The sequence below is a fragment of the Pleuronectes platessa genome, chromosome 10 (genome assembly GCF_947347685.1).
Source record: "Pleuronectes platessa chromosome 10, fPlePla1.1, whole genome shotgun sequence".
In the NCBI taxonomy this organism is placed as follows: domain Eukaryota; kingdom Metazoa; phylum Chordata; class Actinopteri; order Pleuronectiformes; family Pleuronectidae; genus Pleuronectes; species Pleuronectes platessa.
Genome location: NC_070635.1, coordinates 13,674,853 through 13,693,897, shown reverse-complemented (window position 1 = coordinate 13,693,897; position 19,045 = coordinate 13,674,853). Strand labels below are relative to the sequence as shown.

The 19,045-nt window shown below is 42.5% G+C and overlaps 2 protein-coding genes across 2 annotated transcripts; one reads left to right on the top strand and one right to left on the bottom strand.

Moving 5' to 3' along the window:
• Positions 1-1,328: 1,328 nt before the first annotated feature.
• On the bottom strand, positions 1,329-8,446 carry tbrg4 (transforming growth factor beta regulator 4). Its single transcript, XM_053432922.1, has 11 exons — positions 8,324-8,446; positions 6,887-7,397; positions 6,195-6,515; positions 5,630-5,804; positions 5,039-5,196; positions 4,810-4,920; positions 4,017-4,161; positions 3,101-3,340; positions 2,847-2,943; positions 2,629-2,743; positions 1,329-1,905 (listed from the first exon to the last, which is right to left on the bottom strand). The coding sequence occupies exons 2-11, from the start codon at positions 7,301-7,303 to the stop codon at positions 1,804-1,806; spliced, it is 1,881 nt and encodes a 626-aa protein (XP_053288897.1). The 5' UTR covers positions 7,304-7,397; positions 8,324-8,446; the 3' UTR covers positions 1,329-1,803.
• Positions 8,447-8,502: 56 nt separating this feature from the next.
• LOC128449648 (potassium-transporting ATPase alpha chain 1) lies at positions 8,503-18,966 on the top strand. The gene is made up of 25 exons (XM_053432921.1): positions 8,503-8,533; positions 11,204-11,369; positions 11,900-12,004; positions 12,252-12,311; positions 12,418-12,621; positions 12,799-12,912; positions 13,065-13,199; positions 13,430-13,547; positions 13,739-14,007; positions 14,182-14,260; positions 14,389-14,508; positions 14,649-14,758; positions 15,041-15,175; positions 15,288-15,480; positions 15,566-15,741; positions 15,868-16,004; positions 16,094-16,244; positions 16,445-16,613; positions 16,782-16,936; positions 17,164-17,287; positions 17,481-17,626; positions 17,743-17,876; positions 18,334-18,435; positions 18,612-18,703; positions 18,811-18,966. The coding sequence occupies exons 2-25, from the start codon at positions 11,358-11,360 to the stop codon at positions 18,837-18,839; spliced, it is 3,069 nt and encodes a 1,022-aa protein (XP_053288896.1). The 5' UTR covers positions 8,503-8,533; positions 11,204-11,357; the 3' UTR covers positions 18,840-18,966.
• The last annotated feature ends 79 nt before the right edge of the window (positions 18,967-19,045 follow it).

Here is a 19,045-nt window from a genome sequence, read left to right as displayed (position 1 = left end):
TGGTTTGTATTTTGTTTGTTTGTTAGCAGGATTATGCAAAAGCAACTGAACCATTCAATTTTAAAAGGGCAGGCCATGACCCAAGGAAGAACCCAGGGTTGGATCAATTAAATGTTTTTCACTTTATTCAACATTCAGAAATCCAGCATATTGAGGGATCTAACCTGTGTGTGTGTTTGTGTGTGTGTGTATTTGGGGCAGATCCAAATAACAATCCAGATCCAGTGGATTTAAACCTGGTTTCATAATGGGACTGTTGGTCCTTGGTGGAGGTAATCACTGCTGTTCAGTCTAGTTCAAATCATAAAATACAAGTTTCTTCCCATTGAGGGATTATTATTTTCACAAGAATAGTTTCCATTACTTTCCAATGTGAGTATTTCTATATTCTCATTTACCTACTAAATACAGTATTTGTATACATCATCTTCTTTACCGGGGTGTAGTAGGAAAAGATGTGTCTTGAGTCTGCGCTGGAAGATGCGCAGACTTTCTGTTGTCCTGACGTCAATGGGGAGGTTGTTACACCACTTAGGAGCCATGACATCATCAGTCATGATTTTGTTGTGAGCTAGCTCGCAGTGAGGGAGCAGCAAGCCGCTTTCTGTCATGAGTCCATGCATTGATCCATTAACCCCCTGAACACGTGGACGAATGGGACACCAAGCATCTGCATCACATGATGTTTTATCAGTATAATGCTGTTTTCTGATGTTTCCAGTTAGGATTTTGTTTGTCTGCCTTCAGTGGAACTCAGTGTCTCTGCCCTGCCTTGCATTAGTCAGTCTTCTTCTTTTTGCCAGTGAGCAGCCTCTGTTGTCAAAGAGCTGCTGCTGCTGCTGCCCATGATGTTGTGTAAGCAGTTTCAGGTCAGCAAAGGGTTCATCTGAAAAAAGCCTCACCCATTCTCTTCAGGTTGTTCTTCTTTAACAAACATGCACATTTGAGATAAAGCATAAAAAATACAACTTTGCACAAATATGCTGATTTAGTGCCTCTGTTTCAACATGTCTAACTTAAATTGGGCTCCTAAAATGGAATAATTAACCTGATCTCAGAATAATCCCAATAAAAATAAGCTGTTGTTTTTAACTTATCCCATAATGATTAATACAAATACAAATTCACTAAAGCAGTCACACCAATATTCCAGGGGGTGTGTGCCAACTAGCTGTTAGGTGTGACATGAAGCATCCCCGGTCTGAATACCACACCAGATAGCATCCAATGCTCACTCCCTGGGGAAACGTGCACATGTACCACACACATGCTCGCAAGTCAGACAGTGCGAATTAACTACTAAGAATAAAAAACGCATAGGAACAAAACACCATTAAAACAATTTATTACTTCATCAGAAGACTCGCACACGTCCGCAAAGGTATTTAAATTATTCCAATCTATGCACATGTTGATATTCAATAAACATTTTGTCCAAAACTCTTCGAATGACCCTGGTGCTTCTGACTCTTCTCATGGATCGTATCTTTTTTTCTTCCACACAATCTGTTTATTTTCGTCTCTTTGGCTCCAAAACTCTTGCTCGTCATCACCATGGAAACAGGGAAAGCCCCCCACGTTGCCATGGGAACCAGAGTGAAAATATTATTTTCTTTTTCTTCTGACACAAGTATGGGAGAACATTTCTGCAGTGCTGCTGTGCTCTGCATGTGTGTGTGTGTGTGTGTGTGTGTGTAAGTGTGTGTGTGTGTGTGTGTATGTATTCCATGGAGTCCGGCCTGTTTGATCGGGGAAGCGATGATTTAGCTGAGCTTGCACATTATGATCGGGATTTTTCCCAGTTCACTTGGCCATGTCCTCGGCCACAGCCTTCCCCAATTTATCCTTTAGGTACGCCAGTTTCTGCCAGTCAGTCTTCAACTCAAGCCAATCGTAATATGGGACCTGGAAGAGGAAGAGAACAATTAGATTCATCATACATTTCTATAAAGCGCTAATGAGCAAATATCTTTAGATTTTTGTTGCATAGCAATACATAATACTGTTTTTTCTACTCAGTTGGGTGCAACACGGCAACCCTGAGAGGCTGATGTTGCTATCAGCTCGGGAGCTTGTCCTAAATGAGGGCGAGAGTGCGCGGACTGGCCTAGATGAAGCCGAGCTGCGGCTGGATCTCTATTTATACCACAGACTGCAGCGGGACTCTTCTGACTCTCAGCTCAACCAAAGTATTAACTCCATTGTTGGCATGGCCTTAGCCTGTCAGATACCCCTGTAGCAGCAGCACTGCTTCACTGCCTGTGCTCCCTGAATGATGCTCACCATCATATACAGAACACATCAGAAAATGCATTTATCACTTGGCTTTGGTGTGTGAGTAATAAAAAAAACTGTAGATGCACTATGTAAAAGAGCCATACATATTAGTAATATGATCACACAGGTCTGCCTGCGCCTTTTCCCTCATTATATAATGTAAAGACTGTTCAGACCTTGTTTACACTTATTTGTCTACTTAGTGTACAATGTGTGATGATGACTGAATAAAAAAAAAAGAATCTATCAATCAAACCAGGAAACCAAACAGATCTGTTCACCCTATATGGACAAAATTATGGAAGTTTAAAAAACCAGTCTTAGTTATTCCAAAGTGTTGTCTCTACTCACCTCCACTGTGATGTAGCCGGCCAACTGAAGATGTCGCTTCATCATGACAAACCGGCCCAGAAGGTCTTTGCTCTTTGAACCAAAGTTGGGAAATTCCAAAGCCATGAAAGCGATCCTAAAAACAAAAGAGAGGAACAGTGAGAATATTATAAAATAATACGGCTGTTTTTTTTTTTTTAATATGATCTCGGCCCCCGTGTTTCACTTTCATGACTCACCGTCGTACCCCTAAAGGTAAATCCTGATCTCCCCCTCCACTGGGCAGAACAGGGCTGTCTACTGGTTTGTTGTCACAATCCACTACCAGCTCACCATCTGATCAGAGAAGGCTCAAGTCAGTTGTATCAAGACCTGGATTAAATATTGGTTTTCAGAGTAAAAGTCCTGAAAAACTCTAGTGGTGAAAGGGACAGACTGCATGACTGTGTACGTGGTCTATCAGTTTATTTATGTGCTCCATTATTCCCCTTACCGATAGTCCATCCATACACAGTGTCCACCCCAGTGCGAAGGGCCGCCGTCCTCTCACCGACCAAACGCTGTAAGGCTTCTCTCAGACCGCTCTGCATGGGGGAGATGTTGGCCGGGACAGACGGGGCAGACGGGGGCGCTGGAGAGTCGGAGTCTGAGGAATCTGGATGCTCTAAGTGGAGAGTGGCTGCAATGTGAAGGAGCTTCAGCCTATAGCTCTCTACTCGAGATTCACTGCCCTCTACAAGCAAAAAGGAGGGGAAAACACCAGAATGATCAAATAAGTGCTGGCATCTCACTGGCAAGAACATTGTTTTTGTGATAAATGTTGTGATTCATATCCAAGAGAAAATGGTATTAGTGAGCCATTCTGAACATTTATCAGTGCTGCACTGCCCTCTACTGCAACAGAGTGGTACTTTGTCCTTCAGTTCACATGGTCCTGAGAGACCACAGTATTTCATAAAAGCATTTAAATGAGTCATTTCATTGCTATGGTCCCGAACAATACACCAGTGGGCCTAATAACCTCTGATACTAACCTAATGATGTGGATGTACATACAGGCAGATGAACATGTAAATGTATAAATAGGATGATTGGCTGCACGTTAATGTTTGTAAATATGTATGTATGCGTACCATCATACTTCTTATTTGTCTTTGAAAACATGTTTTTTTTCTAATTTTGATTGACATAATACATACATATTTTAAGACTGCTATAAGTTTGATTAACATTATGCAAGAACATTTTTGGGAGCTCTGGCAATCTGTTAAATACTTAATTCAAAAGCCTGATTTTGTGTTCAAATGTAATGCTCTGTAGTTTGTGTATAAAGACCAGGTGCCTGACACATTTTCACCTGCTTCTCCCGGGTAAGAGGTAGCAGGTGTGTAGACAGATATGTGTCTCACCTGACAGTTTGGTACGGTGTTGTTGTTTTGTGAGAGGGAGGAGGTAGTGAGGCTTGGCCTGCTGTAACACACACAGAGACCAAACCACATCCGTCTGCAGGAAGGGCTCCAGGCCAGAGAGAGACTCCTCCAGCTCAGAGTGGACCTTTTACATAAAGAGACCGAAAACAATCAGAAAGAACAGATTGGAGATGTTCCGATAGCAGCAGTGAAAATGTCTCTGATACAGATGAACATGTCAGTTCAGGCATTGGCGAGCACTTTAATCTACTACCGATCTGATACCAGGTCTTTAAAGTACATTAGTTTCACCCACATAAAACCAATTTATTTATTTTTCTGGTAGTCACTTCTTCTTCAATGAACAGTACAGTGCAACTGCTGTTTTGGACCAGCGAAGAAGAAATGATTTTGCCAAAGTTATCTTAAAATATCAGCAATATGGAAAGATTTCACTCTGGAAAGTCCCACAGCAATAACACCGACATCTGGAATGCTAGACTTCAGTTTTGAGGGGTGGCATTAGTGTTACCAGTATAATTCTAGCAACGACAATGATTATCACTTCCATACAGGGTAAGTGGCATACAGCTGTAAAAATGCACAGTACAAGTAGCTTTAAAAAATACACTGGTATCCGATATCTGTAATCGGTATCGGCCGATAAGTCCAGGTATCGGTATCGAGAAGAGAAAAATGAGAATCAGAGGATCATAGGATCCCCGGAATGAATTCAGTGAAGGATGTAGAAACAACAACGTAAAGCAAACACAGTCTTAAACGCAATTAGTACCTTGCTGAAGAACTCGTCTCCTTTGCTGGGCTGGAAGCCGAGTCTGGCAAAGGTCATGAGCAGATTGCACAGCTGAGGAACATTGTACGTCTGGCTGTTTGCTATGTAGTGCTGGTGAAGAAATGTACAAAGAGAAAGATTTAGTTAAGTTTATCTGATGTTAAACATTGTGCACTAAACTGAATGAGTTAATCTTATTGGTGTGTGTGTGTGTGTGTGTGTGACTGACCTCAGCGAAGGCCTCAAACAGAGGGATGTGGAGCCACTTGAGGAAGCCCAGTGACTTAGAGCAGCGTACCACATCGATGGAGTTGAGCTCCGGGACTCGGGGCAACAGCTCTGAGGCCATCCGCTGAAATACCTGAGAATGGTGGAAATTCAACCTCCCTGCAGATGAGCAGAGACAGAGATGATACCGTTAGCATCGTACAGTGTGTATGAAAACAAAGGTTTAATGGATGTTCACATCAAGGCTACAATCTGCTCCTGTGAGGAGTCTGCAAAATGGATTGGATTAAGGGAAGTGAGACCAGATTACTTTCTTGTTATATGAAAATCTCTGTTGTCCCTACTTCAAACTTCAGTGTGTTAGTGAGAAGACGCTCCCTGAATCACAGATCTGATTTGCAGTAAACATGAAGCTTTGCACGCAAGGATATAATAATAATAATATTCCATTATGCAGGTTTAACAAATATTGAAGATTACCAAATTAGTCTGTAACCCTTCACCGGAGAAATCTTCAAACTTTTCAAAAGTTAATATTATAAATTGGCCAAGTTCATTTAAAATATGCCTACACCAAATTAGGCATCATTACCATAAGCATAAGCCATGTTCAATATGAGTGGAGTGGTGAACTCTGACGACGGCTTCTGGAGCAGGTGGTAGGAGAGAGCTCTGAGCAGAGGGACACTTCTGCGGCTCTGAGCTGCCAGAGACACACAGACCTTACGGATCTCTTCTGTTGAAAAGCCCTCAGACAGCTCCAAAGCCTGAGAGAGAAACAGGTAGAGGAATGTTTTTACTGGGGTTTAGGATAAAGCATTAAAAAGAGCACTCAGAGATTAGATCTATGCTCAGGAAGAACCTATTCAAAAGGTAGTTTGATGATTTTAAGCAAGAGTTCTTAACTTTCTTATACATTTCCCCAGGTTGCCGCTGCCGACATAATTATTCACATACATTCTAACATGTATATTCATCATCCACAACTTTTTCTACTATAAGCCATACTACTTCACATTATTTGTGATTACTTCTTTCACCAATCTTTGAAATGATATGTATATATTACATCAGCAGAGAAAAATGGATAAAGACAGTAACTTCCACATTCAGTTTTCAACTGAGACTTTAACTGTGGACGTTGTTGACTCTGATACCTTGTCTTCTAATCGGTCCCTCAAGGCAGGAGACATGCGTTGTCCTTTGGAGATCAGCCCGCTGACCGTTTTACTGTCCGCGATCTCGGTCCAGCGCAGTTCCAGCTGTTTTAATGCGCCGTTCACTACCGCCACGTCCTGCTGGCCCTTCTTATTTGCCCCCCAGTCAGCCAGGTAGGCCAGCTGCTTGTAGGTCAGCCTGCGCACTCGCCACAGGACCTCCGTCTGCACAGAGCTGAGGACGGGATCAGTGGGGGGCACGTCCATGATCCACAGGGCTTTCATTGCAGACACCAGGTTGCCGTTCCACACCGCAGACACCTGTGAAGAAAAACACTCATAAGTGAGTTATCTTAACCATGGACGTGACAACTCCCCAAAAGTGAAGCAAAAGAGTCCCATTCGCCCACTGGCATGTGTCTGACTGTTCAATTCAATTCTAGCAAATTTGATTTAAAGTACTTATTTTGATTTAATAAATAACAGGGTGAAACGTCACAGCTAAGACTGTTTCGCGTTTGGTTGAGCGCACAAACTCAAAGTTACGTCATTGGTCTAAAATGGCAGCGTTTGTAACCAGGATATTTTGGTTTGATTTCCGGACAGTGGGGAGAGGTGGACACTTCCATCTTTACACACAGTCTATGATTTGAACACAGGGGCTGGTACACCTCTGTATCTGGCTTCCTTACCTGCTGAGACATAGTATCCATCATATCCATTAGCCTTGAATCCCCCCTCAGATCCTTAATTTTACCCTTCGTCCTCAGCACCAACACAGTCCACTTCATCAGGGCGTAAGCAGCTTGGTTACTATTTCCTCCATGCTCGACCCAGGCCAGCAGGATGTCCTCTGGCACAGCCGCCTTGTCCATCACCTCGTCCAGCTTGGTGAATGTAGGCGTGGTTTGAAAGGCGTCATCCTTGGTAATAGTCTTTCCATCGCTCATTAACCTCTGTGTGACACTGGGCCATCCCTGAGGCCTCTGCACCTCTGCATGTGAAGCCACAGTCGGTGGCAGGCGGGCGGTGACAGCAGTAGCAGCTGGAGCCTGAGCGGAGGCCCTGCAGAGCACACGGGCGTATCTGCCCAACAGGCGACTGGCCATCGTGTCTGAGGGACAAGACAGCAGCCACAGGTGGAGGAGGAGAAGGAGGGGTTTCTCACAATTCAGCAGGCGGCGTCAGCATCCCGCATTCAACCTACAGGAAATATTGGCAAGGTTGGAGAAACATATCAGCAAGGAGTAGCTTATTTGGATCTGCACCAACTTGCACATACTCATAAATATCTGTCTCAAACATGCTGTTTTTTCCATCAGGATCCATGATTCATTATCTGAGAAGTCAATGGAAATATTGAAAAACTTTCAATGAAAAGTTCACGGGTTCCTCGGTGAACCAAACCACATCCAGTTTCATGGAAATCTGCTCTGTGGTATTTGTTTAATGTTGCTTACAAGTTACAACCAAACAAAAATACAAATCAGCAAAAACCTTACCTCCCGGGTGGATGGTTATCGCAGTATAATTTTGAGGTGTAACAATTGATCTTCCTCGGATGTATTAAATGTTTTGCAGTTAACAAGTGTTTGTCATCCTCTGCTCATTATGCAATTTAAAACCACAGCCTTCACTCAGAAGGAAAGATCTGCCTTAAAAGCTTTAAAAGAAATAACAACTTGACATTTGTCATGACAATAACTTTATCGTCATATATGACTTCATAATATTATAGTTAATCAATATCACTCAGCCTAAGTTATTCACACACACCCTCATGTCTACAGATGCCTCATCCATCTTTGATCAGCCACTGGTGGTGGATGATGGGACTCTGCAGTGTAATGGTTGTTGAATCCGGAACACAGGCACAGGTCTGAGACCCACAATGACCAGTAGCTCCATGTGAACACGCTGTATGTGTGTTACAGTAACGTGTGTCTCTCTCCTGCTGTAAAGTGACAATCTTCCTCCTGACAAACACGCTACTTTAAATCCTGACCTTGTCGCGCGCAGAGGAGACGCTGCGCACCCCAGCGGCGCGTGCACGCGTCTGCCCTCACGAGACTGACATTTGTGACGAGCAGCAGAACCCGGTCTGATCATATCACTGTTCGATCACTCACCTGTCAAAGTGCAGCGATACCTTTGGTCGAGGAGGCTGTTCACATGGACAAATCTAGCACTGACAGTCGCGGGGATATGACGTAGGGAGACGTCACGTAATCGGCGCACGCGGCTCTCATTGGTTCAATTCTTTCTCAGGAATTCTTGTTCCGGGGTCACTGGTGATTTATTTATTTGATTATGTTCAGATGTGTGATGTGTAGATTCAGGTAAGTTTTAAACAGTGTCTTCTTTGTGGGACAGGTGGGGACGTTCACATGTTTACTGTCACAACTACAGAGCCCCCTACCGGTCATCTAGATGAGAGAAACTGTGGAAACTAATACAGTTTCATCGGTGTTCCACCTGGTCAGAGAAAGAATGGGACGTAATTGTCGACACATAATAAAAAAAAATTTAAATAAACTTTATATCTGTAGATAAATGAATAAATTGTTTTATTAGCATTACCTTTGGCTTTACTCCTGTCAATTCCACACATTTAATTATGACTGAAGCTGAAGTGACAGGAGATGCAGCTACACTCAAAATTTGCAGATTATTACATCCACTTTTTTTTGTGGGGGGATCAATCAAAGAAAACCTTTTAAATTGTAATCTAAGCTACTTCCACAACACTGATGATACTAATGTTCAGGTATTTATCTTATATTTCCAACTCATGGCCACTGGGGGGCTCTCTACTCCCGTTCTGACGTGATCTGTAGGTGCTGGCAGTGAAACAAGTAGTGGAGCATTTAGCTGTAACCTTTGGGAGGTTTCTTAAATATGATTGATTACAAAATAGAGGTAAGACTATGATTAACATAATTAATTGAAGCAGAAGAGATGTCCTGATTTAAAACTCAAGGGTCAAACTAATAGAGAAATGCTGGGTTCACATTTCATATGATGCAATTCATTAATGTATTTTGTTTTGATTATTTTGTTATTTTTTTTCCTCATACAATATTAAAAAAGGCTTTGTCTATTAGCCCAAACACTTAACTTTTTTCCAACTTTAATTGGATGAACACTTTAACGTGGCTGTTGAAGTTTCTGTTGTGTTTCTAAGTGTGTCACTGGGTTGGAACTGAACCTCTGTCTCTCTTCTGCTACCCCATCAACCACTGTTCTCTCCCCTCTCACCTGTCCTCAATGTGAGATTAGAGCTGATAAAATCAGAATGATAACAGTTTTGATTGCACTGTCACTTTGCAGTAAACTCTACAGCACAATGTTGACTCTCCGAAACATATCTTACCTGGCCTCTATTTACCCAGCATGCAGCATGTTCTGGGCAGGAACAGAGAAGAGACAGGGTGACCTTACCTCAACTTTTACCCATAACTCGCTTTGTTATACTATTTATTGGAATATTGTATTTTTTCTAGAAATTGAATCATGTTCTCTTGTTGAGAGTCATTTTTCTTACTGTGTAAAATTCAAATTAATCTAATATATCTCGTAGTTTTTTTTAATATAACCTGGTCCATTTTTATGATGGGATGAATGCTATTTAGGTCACTTCATATTCTACAAACCTTATTTTTCTACATTGTCTACTGCAATGTTCCTCATGAGATGTTCCTGAGAGCATGTGGACAGGGCTGCTGACGTATGTCAGATATAATGTCACCCTCAACGACCATACAAACAAACGTGTCCTTAGTGGTCATGGGTTTCTATTTCAATGAATCTGTGATCCAAGAGCCACCAAAACTCCAAATTCAGGATTAAAATCATTTGTCCCATTAATCAACGGATCTGTATAAACAAACCAGGTTATTTATGTTTACTGATTCTGTTAAAAATTGTGTCATTGGTTTTGTTAGTTAATCAGTAAATGGAGGTACTTAGTCAGTAGTTTGTAGCTGATCAGAGGAGAATACAATGTTTTTTTCTCATTTGTCATAAAAGTGTCATAGTCATGTTAGTTAGTAAGTTAAAACATCAGCAAATAAAAGATTAAAAAATGCAAATTGTTTCCAGGTTTTCTCATCTTAGACTTTAATTCGTCATATCATCCACCGGCTCCTTGTAGTTAATGTGGAGCTGAGGGCTCAGTTTGTTTAATGTAAACAGTGATTCTCAGTCATATACAACAAACCCTGAATAGCTTTCAGTCCTGCAACGTAAATTATATTCTTATGGAAAAAAATGACATGTCAATGGGAATATGAGTGGAATTTTCTATTGGCAGCTGATGTAAACATCATGATGAAACAATATCTTAGTGAATGAGGTCAATGGCTATACCTTTGCTGTAAATGTCAGTGACTGTCTGATCTAGTGACTCAGCTGTCAGGGTGTGGATTGTACAAACTGGTCCAAGTTCTTCTGTCTTCTTCTCTATGATTGTATTTGACCATCCACTCATAGATATACGGCAGCAGCAGAGATGGCCAATAATCCCTGAACTAGTGCAGCCACCTTTTCTCAGGTTATAGTTAGTCCATTAAAAACTGTCAATCAGTGGATGTAGAAAATGAATCAAAGGCCAAAGTAAGTTTTAGTGTAAATTACTGTTGTGCAATGTCAGGCAGTCTGGTAGGGATGACATTGGTTTGTTTTAACCTTCACTGCTCCTTCCTCCAATCAGTTTATCAGGAAAAGAAACGTGCAGCGGTGAGATAGGAGTACCAGATCAACATTGGCCTACGCATAGCCTGTGATATGAGTGTGAGTGTGTGGTGGTGCATGTGTGTGTGTTGTGTGTGACCTGTCCAGGGGTGACATTGTTGCTACCTTTTTACGCAGATCGCGGAATCTAAGTACGTGTGGTGTTTCTGCGCATGTGTGTATTGAAAGGGGGGGTTTATGGTATAAAAGGCCTTTCCAGAAAATGTTTCCTGTTTTTAACCATTGTTTGTGTGTGTGTCTGCATTTGTGTATGTGAGAGAGAGCAAGAGAGACGGAGAGAGAGAGGGAGAAACGGAGCCTATGTTTGGGACTGGACCGTAACGGAGAGCCAAAATTTCTGTGGCAAAGAAAGGTCGAGTGGTCTGGACCTCCATTGATTTAGGAGGGCAGTCCCCTATCACACCAGCAGCCATGAGTAAAACGGTAGGAGAGCCGATAGAAGGAAGACTGTTCACACTGTTATCGGGAGACGCTACCGAAGTTTTTTAATTTGTAAATTCACAGACTCTATCAGTTTTAACAGAGGAAATGGTGTTAGAACGGTGTTATTTACTGAATTCACACTAAACTAAAAAGTTTTAAGAATTATTATTGTCAACACAAAATGTGTTTTCTTTTTCAACTTATAATGCTCGATTTGAAGATAAAGCTTTTGATACTCAGTTAATGTCAGTTTATCAATAAATACTTGCATTTGTTTTATTTGAAATGGAGGTGTACTCCAGTATGCAGTTTGGAGTGTCAGGATTTGTGTAGATCTATTTACAACTAAACTGACCAATCTTCTGTTTGAATTGTCACATGTTCAGGGTTAGTACACAGCACAGAAACATGCATTTTATTTAGGTTTGGTATCAGTCACATCGGGGATGCAAAGCATTCAGGTCAGACGGGGATATTTTCTCTAAAAAAGTACAAATGTAAAAAATATTTCCCCCGATTTCTGCATCTAGGACTCTTACAACATGTTCGAGATGGATGGAGAGATGGACAAGAAGAAGTCAAAAAAGACGAAGAAAAAGGAGAGGATGGAGGGCATGAAGAAAGAAATGGACATTGTGAGTATAAAGACTAAAGAGTTGGGATTTGAATCCGCTGATCAGTAATGAACCCAGCTCCTCGTAGATTAACATAGGATTTACAGGTGAGACTAATGATGCCTCAGATCTGCACAGCTGTGACAAGATGTAGTTCAACCTCATGAGAGAAAGTCATACTTAAATTCCAGCTGAAGTGAAGTTATGACCAAGTTGAATAAATCACCTTAAATGACTGTGATGATTAATGGCGTGTGTCCCCCTGCAGGACGACCACGAGATTACAATTGAAGAGCTGGAGATGAGATATACCACGAATGTTAACAAGGTAATGATTGAATCATTTATCGTGCCTCATTCTTATCTGTTCTTTATTTGCTTTCATTTTGTCACATTTTCTCTTTTAATCATGTTTTTCTGTTTTCCATCCTCAGGGCTTGACGACCACATTTGCCCGGCAGGTCCTCGAGAGAGATGGTCCCAATGAGCTGAGGCCTCCCAAAGGAACCCCGGAGTATGTGAAGTTTGCCCGGCAGCTGGCCGGAGGGCTGCAGTGTCTGATGTGGGTCGCCGCCGTCATCTGCTTCATCGCCTTCGGAATTGAACTTAGCAGAGGGAACCTCACCTGCTTTGACGATGTGAGTGACATTGCCATTTTTATCAGTGAGCGTTTCTCCTCAAGTGCACTGATAAGGGCGAGGGAAACAGAAAAAGCTGCACAGAGGAAAGGAGGGGGGGGGGGGGGCGTGCGCACAATTTGAATCTGCCATTTCTAGCTTCCCGTTGTTATGGTTACATCTTCTGTCTGACTTCAGCTTTACTTGGCCATCGTGCTGATCTCTGTCGTCGTGGTAACTGGATGCTTTGGTTACTACCAAGAGTTCAAGAGTACAAACATCATTGCCAGCTTCAAGAATCTGGTGCCACAGGTAAGTTACTTTTTTCTTCTTTTTTTTTAAGTGGATGTGCAAAAAGTAAATTGTTGGAATTCAATATTTACAGCCTCTTAATCTTTCCAGGTCCTTCTTTCCTGTGTTAATCTTCCTTTAACTCTGCTGATCTTCCTCTTGTTCTCCACCAGCAAGCTGTTGTGATCCGTGATGGCCAGAAAAACGAGATCCATGCCAACCAACTGGTGGTGGGAGATTTGGTGGAAGTCAAAGGTGGAGACAGGGTCCCAGCTGATATTCGCATCATCACTAGTCAGGCCTGCAAGGTAAGATACACACATACCACACATCTGCCGACTCTACGTACATTAAGAAGGAGATTCGGCTTGTGAGGACAATTTAAAGGACGATTTCAAATTGTCGTTGATTTCCCTGGTGTGTGTGTGTGTGTGTGTGTGTGTGTGTGTGTGTGTGTGTGTGTGTGTGTGTGTGTGTGTGTGTGTGTGTGTGTGTGTGTGTGTGTGCGTGCGTGCGTGTGGGTGTGTGTCTTTGCCAGGTTGATAACTCGTCCTTGACAGGGGAGTCTGAACCTCAAACCAGGAGTCCAGAATGTACTCATGAGAATCCACTGGAGACCAGAAACATTGCTTTCTTCTCTACCACTATTCTGGAAGGTACAGTACATATTAGACATGCTTATTTTTATAGGCTGACTAATATATACACCAATCAGCAACCACATTAAAACCATTATTTTCTCATTTATTTGTTCATTTGCTGTTATTTTGTGCTCATAATGTGCAACGTGCCTTGCTCAAGGGCACCATGATCACCCATATAAGAACACATGTCTTCTCCTCTCCAGGTGTAGCGACCGGTGTGATCATCAACACAGGTGATCGTACCATCATCGGTCGGATCGCCAGCTTGGCGAGCGGCGTCGGCAATGAGAAGACGCCCATCGCCATAGAAATCGAGCATTTTGTGGACATCATCGCTGGTCTTGCGATCTTCTTCGGGTTTACCTTCTTTGTGGTCGCCATGTTTATCGGATACGCCTTCCTGGAAGCCACGATCTTCTTCATGGCTATCGTGGTGGCTTATGTGCCAGAGGGGCTCCTTGCCACCGTCACTGTGAGTTAATGCAACACAAATGTGGATTTCTATGTGTGATATGGTCTCACATAATCTTCTGAGGAGTCTCCAGAAGTGTTCACTTTTCAATATGGCACCAAGATTTGCACTGGTCTAGTCTGTGTGTGAAATAAAGTGAATATGTTCAGTAACAGGCTGTGTCTTCACCAACAGGTATGTCTGTCTCTGACGGCTAAACGACTCGCCAGGAAGAACTGTGTTGTGAAGAACCTGGAGGCTGTGGAGACATTAGGTCAGTAAACCACTAAAAAACACTTATGTTCTGAATTCAGTCGTATGAACTGTAAAAAAAGGTTTGGTCTCTATTAAACTGGAGATTTAGATATTCATCTGTGTGTGTGTGTGTGTGTGTGTATGTAGGATCCACTTCAGTGATCTGCTCTGATAAGACGGGCACCCTGACCCAGAACAGGATGACTGTGGCTCACCTTTGGTTTGACAACCATATCCACGCTGCTGACACCACTGAAGATCAGTCAGGTAAGGAAAAGTACAATAAAACAAGCACCGTTTTGATATAGACGTTACTACAGGATAAAATGCTAACGTGTTGGTTGCTTTTTAAAGATAGGATTCATGTTATTTTACAAGTTAATAATCATGTGATTGTGTGGTTGCAGGCCAAAGTTTCGACCAGTCATCGGAGACATGGCGATCACTGGCGAGAGTGACTTCCCTGTGCAACAGAGCGACATTCAGACCTGATCAGGAAGGATTACCTATTCCTAGGGTACATATTTTTAGAGGACATTTATTTTGTTGTAGTTTAAATGTTGCCTCCAAAATAATCAAGTTGTATATTGGAGTTACGATCGCATTGTGTTGTTATTATTAGTTAAAGGTTCAGTGTGTAGAATGTAGTGACATCTAGTGGTGAAGAAAACAACAATTTAGTTCAATTTAGATAATAACAGACTAATGAAAACATCACTAGGATTATTTTATATTCGATTTCTGTTTCTAATCCTTTTTGTCTCTCTCTTATTATTTCTCTCTCTCTTGTTTCAAACAGAGACTCGTGATGGGCGACGCGTCAGAGACGGCTTTGCTGAAGTTCACCGAGCTCACTATTGGGAACACCATGGATTACCGTAATCGCTACAAGAAAGTGGTGGAGGTGCCCTTTAACTCCACCAACAAGTTCCAAGTGAGTACTTTGTTGTTAATGGACATGTATTTGAAACTGTGATACTACTACAGTAAATATCCCGTGATTGATATTGAGTTTGACTCATCTCTCGTCGGCCATGTCTCTCCAGCTGTCTGTTCATGAACTGGAGGATCCACTGGACCTGCGCTACCTGCTGGTGATGAAGGGAGCAGCAGAGCGAATCTTAGAGCGCTGCTCCACTATTCTGATCAAAGGCCAGGAGCTGCCACTGGACGAGCAGTGGAAAGAAGCTTTTCAGACTGCTTACATGGACCTGGGAGGACTGGGAGAGAGAGTTCTGGGTTAGAAAGTTATTTTACCAACACTGATGTGGGCTATTTGATTGGTTGTGTCATTTTTATTAGCAATCTTTTTCTCCCCTTTCAGGTTTCTGTCATATCTATCTTAATGAAAAGGAGTTCCCTCGTGGTTATAGCTTTGACCCCGATGAAATGAATTTCACCACGTCTGGATTGTGCTTTGCTGGTCTCATCTCGATGATTGACCCCCCAAGAGCCACCGTACCCGACGCAGTGATGAAATGTCGTACTGCTGGCATCAGGGTGCGTTCAGGTCCCCCCACATACACAGATTGTTTGGGCTTTAAAACAGACCTTTGCTTTCACTTTCTACATTTATCTATGTGTATTTTCTTGTCACCTAATTGTTTAAGTATCTTGAAACCTCAGGTCATCATGGTGACTGGAGACCATCCAATCACAGCGAGGGCAATTGCAGCTAATGTCGGCATCATCTCTGAAGGCAGCGAGACAGTGGAAGATATCGCCCAGAGGAAGCGCATTCCTGTGGAACAAGTCAACAAGAGGTACTGAGACGCTGTCCACACTTTGAGCTCATCTCTGTCGCAGGTCATTTTTCATTCTGTGTGTGTGTGTGTGTGGTGTGTGTGTGCAGGGACGCCCGTGCCTGTGTGATCAGCGGGGGTCAGCTGAAAGACATGAGCAGTCATGAGTTGGATGAAGCCCTGAAGAACCACCCTGAGATGGTGTTTGCAAGAACCTCACCTCAGCAGAAACTGATCATTGTGGAGAGCTGTCAGCGTCTGGTAAATACACACAGAAACACACACACACACACACACACACAGAAACACACACACATGTTGTGCTTTACTACCTGTGTCTTCTCAACTCAACGCACATACAATTGGTGGGTTTTGGATGAATGAAGGAAAGAGGAAGAGATTGGTTTGCATGTGGTCATAATTCACTGTTTGAGGGACTTTTTTCACCCTTCCTCCTCCAGGGCTCCATCGTGGCTGTGACAGGTGATGGAGTGAACGACTCGCCGGCTCTCAAGAAGGCCGACATTGGCATCGCCATGGGGATCGCCGGTTCAGATGCTGCAAAGAACGCTGCTGACATGATCCTGCTGGACGACAACTTCGCTTCCATCGTCACCGGAGTGGAGCAGGGTGAGGCTCAGTGAACGAAAGAGAAATAATGTGTGAATAACACACGAGTCGTATCCCCAGTTTTCATCAATGAATGACCTTGAATATAAAGAGTGCCGGGTCCAGATAGTAACAAATTACCAGATGCAAAAACACTGTGTGAAGTTTTGGTGTCTGCGTTCATCTCAGGCCGTCTCATCTTTGACAACCTGAAGAAGTCTATCGCCTACACACTGACCAAAAACATTCCTGAGCTGACCCCATATCTGGTCTACATCACCGTCAGCGTGCCTCTTCCTCTTGGCTGCATCACTATCCTCTTCATCGAACTGGCCACGGACATCGTGAGTAATAGTGCTGAGGGAACAAGTTCAGCAAGAAAATAAATAACTTATTCATGGTGGTTACAGCTGCAATCAGTTATTAACAGATGATGATTGGGTTTAATATTTGCTTGCTCTTTCCTTTACAGCAGGGACACTTAGAGGATAATGGAGCTACATCTTTATATTCCTCACTCCCGTATCTTCTGTCCAGTGATGTTTTTTGTCTGCTCCTGTCTCTCCTGTAGTACCCCTCTGTCTCTCTGGCCTATGAGAAAGCAGAGAGTGACATCATGCACCTGAAGCCCAGGAACCCTCGTCGTGATCGGCTGGTAAACGAACCCCTGGCTGCGTACTCGTACTTTCAGATAGGTGAGACGTGTGTGTGTGCATCTCTACTAGTCAACAAAGCATGAATTCTCTATATCTCAATCTGCGAGACACCCATTTCTCACTGTTATACAATAACAGAGTGCACTGATCTCTGCAGAGTGACTCACAGCCAATGAGCTACATTTATATGCTTTTAAAATAGTATTGACCCATTTTTCTGTCTGTCTTGCAGGAGCCATCCAGTCTTTTGCAGGTTTTACAGATTATTTCGCAGCGATGGCCCAGGAGGGCTGGTTCCCCCTCATGTGCGTCGGCCTACGTGCTCAGTGGGAGGACGTTCATCTTCAGGACCTACAGGACGGCTATGGGCAAGAATGGGTTCGTGTAGACATAGAGATCCAACCTTTGGATAATGTGGATGGGTGATGGCATGATTTACATTTATTTTATGTAACCAGATATCTCCTCCCTCATGTGTTCTCCTGTGCTTGCAGACGTTCAGCCAGAGGTTGTACCAGCAGTACACCTGCTACACTGTATTCTTTGTCAGTATTGAGATCTGTCAGATCTCTGACGTGCTGATCAGAAAAACTCGACGTCTGTCTGTGTTCCAGCAAGGCTTCTTCAGGTCAGTACAGACATTGTTTTTTATAATAGCTAAGATTATAGGAACAACGTTTGCTGGTTTTATTCTCTGTCTACCAACATGATCAACTCTCTATGTTGCATTAACCCCTGTTGTTAGTCTTCTGATCATTTAAACATTCTTTTTTCTACTTTTGCTCTTTTACATATTTAAATACGTTTGTTAAGAAACCCTATGTGTTCATGGCAGGTTGTTCTCAGGAACCAAATCCAATTCTTTAACATCATAATTTGTTATTTATGAGTATTTAAATTATAAATCTTCCCTTAAAGCTGCTAAATTTTATCTCATGTATTTGTTTGCATTCAGAGCCGTCTTGTCTCTTTGTGTTGTCAGTGGTCCTTTTAAATGGATCAGACTAAATCTGAACTAATCTGTTTAGGATTGGAACAAGATTCCAGCTGAGTGTTTGGTTGTTTAAGTGTTTATCTGTGTGCAGGAACCGTGTCCTGGTATCTGCCATCGTCTTCCAGCTGTTACTTGGTAATCTGCTTTGTTACTGCCCGGGAATGCCCAACATCTTCAATTTCATGCCAATCAGGTAAAAAGCCCACAGAGCCATGGTCTGTAAATCGAAGCTCACACCGGATTAGAAGACAAAATTTAATTTAGATATCATAACAATGAAATACACATGAAGAGAATTATCTTTCCTCAAGGCTCATTGCTTTTTTATATATATAAAACAACTAATGTGACATGTTGTTTTTGCTTCAGGGTCCAGTGGTGGTTTATTCCAGTTCCATTTGGTATTTTAATCTTTGTCTACGATGAGATCAGGAAACTAGGAGTCAGAAGATATCCAGGAAGTAAGATGAAATCCATCACACCTCACTCTAACCATTCAGCCAACATTAACATCCCAACTGTCTCCATCCGTTCACGTCTCATCAGTCTCTGCTCTGTGCTCTCTCAGGTTGGTGGGATCAGGAGTTATACTACTGAGAGGCTCTTCCCTTCATCCGTCCAGCCACATGCATGAGAGCATCACTCCTAAACCGAATGCTGCAGACCTGGATGCTCTTACTCAATTTACTTTTCATCTATATCACTTTGTGATCTATGCATTTATAGATTATCCTTGTCTTTTAATATTAATAACTTAATATTCATATTCAAGAGTCTAACTGAATTATTTTAAAAGCTAATCA

What these genes read in the sequence shown, in the direction of transcription:
- tbrg4 (XM_053432922.1), bottom strand. Translation starts at nt 7,303, where the DNA reads ATGGCCAGTCGCCTGTTGGGCAGATACGCCCGTGTGCTCTGCAGGGCC. An exon ending in GAGACGAGTTCTTCAGCAAG is followed by an intron (nt 4,162 to 4,809) that starts GTACTAATTGCG and finishes TTTATGTAAAAG; the next exon opens with GTCCACTCTGAGCTGGAGGA. An exon ending in TGTGTATGGATGGACTATCG is followed by an intron (nt 2,944 to 3,100) that starts GTAAGGGGAATA and finishes TTCTCTGATCAG; the next exon opens with ATGGTGAGCTGGTAGTGGAT.
- LOC128449648 (XM_053432921.1), top strand. An exon ending in ACTCCACCAACAAGTTCCAA is followed by an intron (nt 15,176 to 15,287) that starts GTGAGTACTTTG and finishes ATGTCTCTCCAG; the next exon opens with CTGTCTGTTCATGAACTGGA. An exon ending in CGTCACCGGAGTGGAGCAGG is followed by an intron (nt 16,614 to 16,781) that starts GTGAGGCTCAGT and finishes CGTTCATCTCAG; the next exon opens with GCCGTCTCATCTTTGACAAC.